This window comes from Mandrillus leucophaeus, unplaced genomic scaffold (assembly GCF_000951045.1).
Source record: "Mandrillus leucophaeus isolate KB7577 unplaced genomic scaffold, Mleu.le_1.0 Scaffold26, whole genome shotgun sequence".
NCBI lineage: Eukaryota > Metazoa > Chordata > Mammalia > Primates > Cercopithecidae > Mandrillus > Mandrillus leucophaeus.
In genome coordinates, this window is record NW_012102698.1 from 3,218,790 (window position 1) to 3,228,854 (window position 10,065).

The 10,065-nt window shown below is 50.5% G+C and overlaps 1 protein-coding gene across 1 annotated transcript in view; it reads left to right on the forward strand.

The window, feature by feature from the left end:
- Positions 1-10,065, forward strand: part of RIBC2 (RIB43A domain with coiled-coils 2) — a 21,227-nt gene that overhangs the window by 2,302 nt on the left and 8,860 nt on the right. Inside the window, exons 3-4 of the mRNA XM_011984036.1 lie at positions 1,851-2,195; positions 7,191-7,309. Of these exons, the coding sequence (XP_011839426.1) occupies positions 1,851-2,195; positions 7,191-7,309 (464 nt within the window). The remainder of the gene's footprint in view (positions 1-1,850; positions 2,196-7,190; positions 7,310-10,065) is intronic.

Sequence of the window (10,065 nt, forward strand, 5' to 3'; positions counted from 1 at the left end):
TTTTTTTGAGATGGAGTCTCGCTCTGTCGCCCAGGCTACAGTGCAGTGGTGCTATCTCGGCTCACTGCAAGCTCCGCCTCCCAGGTTCACAACATTCTCCTGCCTCAGCCTCCTGAGTAGCTGGGACTACAGGCGCCCACCACCACGACCGGCTAATTTTTTGTATTTTTAGCAGAGACAGGGTTTCACTGTGTTAGCCAGGATGGTCTCGATCTCCTGACCTTGTGATCCGCCCGCCTTGGCCTCCCAAAGTGCTGGAATTACAGGCATGAGCCACCGCGCCCAGCCATTTTTATGTGTTTTTAAAATTTACGTAAATGGTATCCTATTGAATAGATCCATTTGCAATATGTTTTTCTTTCATTCAGGTTTGTATTTTTGAAATTAATCCATGATTTACATTTAGAGAGTATTCATTTTAATTGTTTTATGACATTTTGTTATATGAATTAACTACAGTTTCTTCATCCATTCCCATACTGATGGCTGGTTTAGATTTTTTTTTCAGTTGTTTTGTCACTGTGGACACTACTGCGATGACTGTCCATGAATTGTGTCCCTAGCACATGTGACAGGGATGCCTAGAAGTGGAATTGATGGGTCAAAGGTAGTTTTATGGGATATTGCAAAATTGTTTTGTTGTAAGTGTACCAAGTTACACTCCTACAAGCAGTAAATGAGAGGTTTTTTTTGTTTGTTTGTTTGTTTTTTGAGATGGAGTCTCGCTCTGTCGCCAGGCTGGTGTTCAGTGGACCGATCTCGGCTCACTGCAGTCTCCGCCTCCCAGGTTCAAGTGATTCTCCTGCCTCAGCCTCCCGAGTAGCTGTGACTACAGGCGCGCGCCACCACGCCCAGCTAATTTTTGTATTTTTAGTAGAGATGGGATTTCATCATGTTGGCCAGGATGAGCTCGATCTCTTGACCTTGTGATCCGCCTGCCTCAGCCTCTCAAAGTGCTGGGATTACAGGCGTGAGCCACCGTCCCCAGCCGCAAATGAGAGATCTTGTTTCCCCACATCCATACTAATATGTGCCATTGTTAGCATTTTCAATATTTTGCCTTCAATTCATTGGATGTTTCCCACCTTGTATGGGTGATCATCCTTTCATAAGTGTATTGGTTACCTGGTTTTATTTTTTTTTGGTTTTTTTTTTTTTTTTTTTTGGAGGGGGGACAGAGTCTCATTCTGTCACCCAGGTTGGGGCAGTGGCGTGATCTTGGCTCACAGCAACCTCCACCTCCCAGGTTCAAGTGATTCTTTTGCCTCAGCCTGCCAAGTAGCTGGGACTATAGGTGCCCACCACCACGCCCAGCTAATTTTGTATTTTTAGCAGAGACGGGGTTTCACCATGTTGGGCAGGCTGGTCTCAAGCTCCCAACCTCAGGTGATCCACCCATCTCGGCCTCCCAAAGTGCTGGGATTACAGGCGTGAGCCACCGCACCCGGCCTCAGATTTCTTTATAGTGATTTGCCTGGCTGTTCCTACACTTTACCCATTTATTGGGTTGGGTTTTTGGGTTTTTTTAATTGATTTGTAGGTACTCTTTGTATATTCAAGATACTAATCCTTTAATGGCTGTGTTACTTTTTTGGAGGGTTGTATTACTTTTGCAATCACTGAAAAAAATACTTTTTAAAGTAGATTCATGGGCTGGGTTCAGTGGCTCACTTCTGTAATCCCAGCGACTCAGGAGGCTGAGGCAGAAAGATCTCTGGAGGCCAGGAGACCAGCCCAGGCAACATAATGAGGCCCTATCTCTAAAAAAGTAAATAATAAAAAATAAAATGGATTCAAATTTATTTTTTCCACTGAATCCTAAGCTTATGGATGTGCTATATCTCTTCCAGCCGCTGAAATGAGGCAAAATGACAAAATCATGTGTATATTGGAAAACCGGATAAAGAGGGATAGGAAAAATCTCTGTAAGGCTATCAGTGACTTCCAGCAGAGCTTTCAGAAGCCAGAAACTCGCCGTGAATTTGATCTGTCTGACCCCCTAGCCCTTAAGAAAGATCTTCCAGCCCGGCAGTCAGATAATGATATTCGGAATACGATATCAGGAATGCAGAAATTCATGGGAGAGGATTTAAACTTCCACGAGAGGAAGAAATTCCAACAGGAACAAAACAGAGAATGGTCTTTGCAGCAGCAAAGGGAATGGAAGAACTCCCGTGCTGAACAAAAATGCGCAGGTAATGAAACAGAAGAGACAAGCTTGTCTCAACGCTGTCTTCAACAAACCATCGCTACAGTTTTTCTGTGTGTTTTTTTTTTTCTTGTTGTTGTTGTTTTTTTAAGCCACCCTACAGTTTTTGTGGGATTTTTTTAAAGTCCTACTAATGTGCACAGCCACATGCTGCTTTGGCCCTGTGGGGAAAGAAAAGTCAGAGCCTGCCCTCCAGGAGGGAAACGTCTCGAATCACGCCTCAGTCATGCAGGAAACACTTGCTGTGTTGGGGTCCTAGGTGGATGCTGGTGTGCAGAGGTAACTCACACTCGGTCCCTGCCCTCCCAGTCTGCTGGGAAGATGAATAGAAAGATGCAGGTCTTCCTAAGTCTCTTGGGTGCTGTGGTAGAAGTTCCTACAGGGGACTTTGGGGGTGTAGTTGCAGGCATGGTGGTCACATGCCCTCACCAGGACTCCCCAAGTCCAGGGAACCTCTTGGGTAAAGGCTGCAAGGCCTGAAACAGCCTCTCACTGAGGGAACTGCAGAAAGCCCAATGCATCCTCACTGAGGTCAGTAGCATTCTGCTCTCCCAGCTCCTCTTCATGCCTGCACTCGAGCAGCACTGATCCTCGCAGCCACCTCTGTGCCGGAAGACCTGGTAAGGAAGATGGTAACATCCCTGCTCTCTTGGGGTGTGTCAGCGGGCGATGAAATAGTGAGGAGCAATGAGGAAGACAAAACAGGGACCGGGCACAGAGAGGAACACACTTTGCCTTCTTGAGCCCCTCCTCTTTGCTTGTTAGTTTGCAGTCTCCTTGCTCGGCTCATCCTCCTCCCAGCCTCTTCTTTCCCAGTCTACTCTCTATGAGTGATGTCTCCCCAGATCCTCTTCTCCCATTCTCTCTGAACCCACTCCTACCAGATTTATGCCCTCCCTGCTCCACTGGAACTGCCCTGGCCAACCTCACCAGTGACCTCTGTGTCACCCAATCCAAGGTCAGTTTTCGATCTTCATCTTGACCTAACACCAGCACAGCACACAGTCGATATCCACCTCCTCCTCGAAATCCGCATACAATTCAGCTTTCAGAACACCACTCTTACTAGTTCCCTTCCCACCCAGGTCCTTTGTTGGTTTCTCATCTGCTCAACCTCTGGATGTTGTTCACACCAGTGCTCTCCTCTACCAGCTAAACTCACCCCTGAGTGATCTCGTCTGGTCTCATGGCTTTAAATGCCACCTATAGGCCATCATTTCTCAGGTTTATACCTCCGGCCTGGACTCTTCCCTGAATCCAGACTCATAAATCCATCTAACTTCTCTTGGATGTCTAATGCACTTGGCAAGATCAGCACAAGTCCAATAACTCTGTTCTTCTCCGCAGACCTGACCTTCTACCCACATCCGTGACAGCTCCTTTCTTCTAGCTGCCTGGGCCCCAGCCCAGGTAATCTTGACTCCTTCTTTTCTCTCCATTTTTCAGCTACTTTCCCCCCTCTCCAACATTCCCGTTCTGAACTAAGGCTGTCAGCATCTCTGGGCTGGGCGCAGTGGCTCACGCCTGCAATCTCAGCAGTTTGGGAGGCCGAGGAGGAAAGATCACTTGAAGCCAAGAGATCAAGGCCAGCCCGGGCAACAAAGTGAGACCTCATCTCTACAAAAAATTAAAAAGTTAGCCGGGCATGGTGTCGTGCTCATGTAGTCCCAGCTACTCAGGAGGCTGAGGCAGGAGGATCACTGAGCCTGGAAGGTCAAGGCTGCAGTAAGCCCTGATTGTGCCCCCGCCCTCCAGCCTGGGCAACAGAGTGAGACCCTGTCTCAAAAAAAAAAAAAGGCTGGGCGCGGTGGCTCACGCCTGTAATCCCAGCACTTTGGGAGGCCGAGGCAGGCGGATCATGAGGTTAGGAGATCGAGACCATCCTGGCTAACACGGTGAAACTCCATCTTTACTAAAAATACAAAAAATTAGCCGGGCGTGGTGGCGGTCACCTGTAGTCCCAGCTACTCGACTCGGGAAGCTGAGGCAGATGAACCTGGGAGGCAGAGCTTGCAGTGAGCCAAGATTGTGCCACTGCACTCCAGCCTGGCGACAGAGAGAGACTGTATCAAACAAACCAACAAGAAGTATCTCTCAGCTGCTCTTTGGGTCTCTCCCCTTATCCTACGGTAGCTCCCCATTTCACTCAGAGTAAACGATTTTTTTCAGGGACCTATAATGCCTTCACAGTCTGGCCTTATGTCCTGCTATGCTGCCCTCTCACTCCATTCTTTCCACACTATCTTGCTGTTATCAGACATGAGTGCATCAGGCTCACTTCCGTCTTGGGGCCTTTGCGTGTGCTGTTCCCTCTACTTAGAAATGTCTTTCCCCAGATATCTGTAGGGATCACCACTCTCCTCCTCCAGGGCTGTGCTAAAATGCTGTCTTATCAGTGAGGCCTCCCCGACCCCCTATTTTAAACCCTGTACCCTCTTCCCACCCCACATTCCCTATCCCCTTGCTTTATTTTTCTCCATAGCCTTGATCATTGACATGTTGTATGGTTCATCCATCTCCCAAGTGGTCTACATTTCCACTTCTGGCCAAAAGGCTTTGTTTCAGCTGTATGCTTGGTTCTTCAGCGGTCTCCTTGACATCTCACGGGACCCCTCACAACATATTGGAAAGCAGCCCTAGATCCTCTTCTGCATCTGCTCCTTTGTCCATCTTTCTCCTCCCACTCACTGGTACCTCTTGCCCTTAAACCAGAAGTCTAGGGAATCATCCATGACCCACCTCCGTCTCCAGGCCATCTCTAACTCTTGTCTCTTCTACCTCCTGCATATATTTTGAACTGTCCGCTTGTCCTCATCCCTGCTGTCACCCTTGTGATGCAAGCCACCACCTCAGCTGGACAGACCTCTGCCGAGATCTTTCTGATGGCCCCCACTGCCTTTCTTGCCCCTCTCTGATCCATTCCCAACACAGCAATCAGTGATACTTTTAAACAATGTGGGGTTCAGCCAGGTACGATGGCTCATGCCTGTAATCCCAGCACTTTGGGAGGCCAAGGTGGGCGGATCATCTGAGGTCAGGAGTTTGAGACAAGCCTGGCCAACATGGTGAAACCCTGTCTCTACTAAAAATACAAAAATTAGCTAGGTGTGGTGGCATGTGCCTATAATCCCAGCTGCTTGGGAGGCTGAGGCAGGAGAATCACTTGAACCCGGGAGGTGGAGGTTGCAGTGAGCCGAGATACTGCCACTGCACTCCAGTCTGGGCAACAAGAGCAAAACTCGTCTCAAAAAAAGAAAAACAAAAATGCGGGGTTGGACAGCATCACCCTACCCCGTTGATCCCAGCTTCAAGCCCACTGATGGCTTCCCAAGCACTTGGAAAGAGATGCAGAATCCTCCTGCAGCCCACGGGCTCTGCACGCTGGGCCTCCGCCCACCTCTCCACTGTCGACTCCGCCCCCTCTGCTTGCTGTGTTCCTGCCATCTTCCTTTTTCACTTCTGAATTCCACTGTATCCTTTCCCAGCCCAGAACCTCTGCACCTGCTCCCAACCCACTTCTTTCGTCCTCCAGGTCTCGACCGGCATTTGCTCCCAGAGGAGCAATCCCCTACCCTCCTCCCTAACCTCAGCCGCCTCAGCCAGGCACCCCCAGCATGTTTCCTCTTGTCTCTCCGTCCTTGCCTCCCTGTCACTGCTACAGTTGGCATTAATACATTTATTCTGGATTCCTGTGTTGGTTGATGACTCCTCTCCTAGGCAGCAAGTTCCAGGAAGGCAGGAAAAGCCCTTTCTGTCTTACTCCCCATTATGTATCCTGTGCCCAGCAAAGTGGGACCCCCATGCTCGGCTCTCCATGGCTCTATGTTAAATGGATGAATGAACAAATGGACGGTGAGAGGTGAGGCTGACTGACTGTTCAGAGGCCAGAATCGAAGATGAAAGAGTTTGGTGTTTGTTTCTGGAGGCAGGGAGGAGACCCACAGGGCACAAATACTGGAATGAAGAAACCTGATCGATGACTTTTTTTTAACCTAATAATTCTGCAAGCCAGGCACAGTAGCTCACGCCTGGAATCCCAGCACTTTGGGAGGCCAAGGCGGGCGGATCACCTGAGGTCAGGCGTTCAAGAGCAGCCTGACCAACATGGTGAAACCCTGTCTCTACCAAAAATACAAGATTAACTGGGCGTGGTGGTGCACGCCTGTAATCCCAGCTACCCTGGAGGCTGAGGCAGGAGAATTGCTGGAACCCAGGAGGCAAAGGTTGCAGTGAGCTGAGATGCACCACTGCCCTCCAGCCTGGGCGATGCAGCGAGACTCCGTCTCAAATAATAATAATAATAATAATTCCGCGAAGGAAGTGTGTCCTGCTTCACAGGTATGGACACAGGCTCAGCGAGGCTAAGTAATAGTTGAGGTTAACAGCTGGGAAATATCTGGGCTGAGATGTGAGCCTGCTCTGTTTGACTCCAAATCTTCACATTTTTCTGTTTGGACCTTCTACCTTGACCCCTTCACCTCCTCCTCCTCCTCTTTCTCTTCCTCACTGGCCTAACCAAGTCCTCCTGTCACCCCACAATATCTGTCATCTGGCCCCACTTCCTCCGTAGAGTCCTGTGGGGTTCCTTGTTCTTTCACTTCTGGATTCCACTGAATTCTTTCCCAAAACCTCTGCATCTGCTCCCAACCCACTTCGTTTGTCCTGCAGGTCTCAAACGTCATTTCCTGGGGCTGTAGAGTACCTCTTGCCCACTGTAAGGTTGTAGCTGCCTCCGGATAGAGCAGGACAGCAAGGGGCACACCACCAGCCTGTCCCAGGACCCCAGCATAGTGGTGATCACTAGCACTCCTCTGGGAGCTTGACTCTCCCACAGCCTCAGAGGCAGGTCCTGTCGTTATTGTTCCTGTCCTCCTGCTCATGGGTAAGGACATGGTAGGAGGCAAAGGCATGAACGGCCACATGTCAGAGGGAAGGCGCTCCCGTGGCCAGGTTGGTCTGATTGCTTCTTGCTTCCTTTCAGAGGCCCTCTACACAGAGACAAGGCTGCAGTTTGATGAGGCAGCCAAGCACCTACAGAAGCTGGAAGGCACCACCAGAAAGGCGGTTTGTGCATCTGTGAAAGACTTCAACAAGAACCAGGTATACGTACTCCGAGACCCCGGGCTCGATGACCGGAGGGGAGGATGAACCCACTACGGCTTCCCAAGGCTCTCTGGCCTCCCTGGGATCCCAGTCTCAGCCTGCTTCCCTGGTCACATCACCAGCCCTGACAGAGACCCTGATGGGCTGCCTGATTGTGCCTGATTATGGAGAAGGATGAGACCCAGTCCTGTCCCTTAGCTCTGAATCTTGGAGGGAAACCCGCCAAACTAGCCATGTAACCTGGGGAAGTCAGCTCACCTTTCTACACCTCAGTTTCTTCTTCTGTAACATAAGGATGGTGACATTACCCTAGACTGTTACCACCTAGCTCTGCTCCAATGGCTGGTGCTGGTTTCCGTTCTTCCCACCTCTCAGACTTCCTCTTTACCGAGAACAGCTACTGGGCTGCTCACCAATGGCAGGGATGATGAAGAAGATCATGATGAGCTTGGACAATGGGGCCTCCTGAGAGCTCCTGCCTCCCCTCTAAACTCTGCCTCCCTTCCTCCCACACACTCCCCTCCCCTCCAATCTGATGCTGAAGTTGCTGAAGTAGGTTCTTCTTTTTGTTTCTTTGGGTTTTTTTGTTTTTGAGACGGGGTCTCACTCCATCGCCTAGGCTGAAGTGTAGTGGCATGATCACGGCTCGCTGCAGCCTCGACCTCCCAGGCTCAGGTGATCCCCCCACCTCAGCCATCCAAGTAGCCAGGACTACAGGCACACACCACCGTGCCTGGCTAATTTTTGTATATTTTTGTAGAGACAGGGTTTTGCCATGTTGCCCAGGCTGGTCTCAAACTCCTGAGCCCAAGCGATCCTCCCGCCTCAGCCTCGCAAAGTGCTGGGATTACCACATCTGGCCCTCTTTTCCTTTTGGAAATTAGAGCTCATCCCGGTATCTCTCCCTCCCCTGACAAGGTTTTCTTTTCAAATGCAATTCTATTATCTGGTGCGTGGGGACTTTGCCTGGGTTTGTTGATCAGGTTCGCTTGTCAACTAGAACTATGGTCCCCAAAGAAGGCTGTGCAGGATGTGTGGGAGAGCAGATACCAGAGCCCTGCTTCATATTCATTTTTAACCTCATTGCTTTTGATTTCTACATTCATGTGTAGTTATAAGCATGTGCTGTCATTAAAATATAGTAGTACCACACTGTGAACTAAATATATTGGAGATACAAGCTCAAAACTGTCCTCCTGGTGGGGGCAGGCAGTCAAAAATCCTAGAGAGGCTGGACCAGACACCAGAGAATGTGGGTTTTCAACACGGGGGAGAGGAATGAGGAGAGCCAACTGCAGGTGCTGGGGAGGACCAAAGGGCAAAGCAAGACACCTGAAGTCCGAGCTCAAAACCCAGTGAGCTGCAAAGGTCTTACAGATCATCCATCCCTGCCCTTCATTTTACAGAGGGCGCCCAAAGACGGGGGTCTGTTCGCTCCAGTCCCCACTGCAAGTGAATGGCAGGATGCGACCCTTGACAATTAGTCCACTGTTGGCTGGTGATCCGCTCATTCGTTTATGGAAGCGATGATGATGATGATGATGAGAATTCACTCATTCATTCATCAGTTCAACCAGTGTTTATGGAGCCCTTCCTGCTGGGCTTTGGGGTAGCTTTTGCTAAACCCTATTGTCTCCTTCATCAGTTGATTCATTCCTGTATTCTAGAAGATGTTGAATGGGCGTCTACAACCTACCTGGTATTCTCAGCCCCCAGCTCCTCATGTGGATGCCGCGAGGCAGTGCCATCACAAACACTCCTGCACTGGGGAGAGCCGCCCTCCGCCTTCTGCAGCTCTGTTCCTAACTAGAACTGGGCTCTTTGATTAACCTGGGATGTTAGTACAAGGTTCTGGATAACTATCCTCCTCAAAAGAAAAGCCGAAGCAGGCCGGTCCAGTTCAACAGGAAGGACACACTGAGGGCCTCCAGTTCTTGGGTCGGGGCTCACTTCGTCAGAGAGGCGTTGCGTGTCAGTTGTGGCATCAGGGTCTGACACACAGGCTCTGGAGCCTGACCACACGGGTGCGAGACCACGCTCTGCCCTGCAGCCTTGGGCAGGCCACCCACTGCCTTGGTTTGATCATCTGCAGAATGAGGAAGCGATAACGCCCTTCTGTGTCAGTGAGAACGTGCTTACCCTTTTGCTGGGGTAAGAAGCACCCACCAGTCTCAGTGGCTTAAACAGAAAGTTGGTGTTCCATGCGTGCTCCCTGCCCGCCGTGGACTGGCTGTGAGGCCTGCTCCTCGGCATCCTCACTTTGGAGCCCAGGCCCTGGGACTGAGCGACCACCAGCCGGAGGATCCCGGCAGCACAGGAGGGAAGGAATGTGGCTAGTCCCCCCAGGCATCCTCCCAGGAGCAGTACTGCCACCCCTGCTCACATTTCACTAGTGAAAGCAAGCCACATGGCCACGCTCACTCTAAGTGGGCAGGACGGGTAGTTCTGCCCCGTGCCCAGGAAGAACACTGTTGATAGCGAATGGTCAGCAGTATCGGCCATCACACCTGCTAGTAAGGTGGCTGCGAGGACTCACATGGTAATGCACGTGACAGGTCAGGACAGTTTGGCACATGATCAGGACTCAGCAGATGATGGTCATTATTATTATTGTTATTATTATTAGAGACCAAGTCTCACTCTGTCGCCCAGGCTGGAGTGCAGTGGTGCCGTCTCAGCTCACTGCAACATCTGCCTCCCAGGTTCAAGCGATTCTCCTGCCTCAGCCTCCTGAGTAGCTGGGATTACAGGTA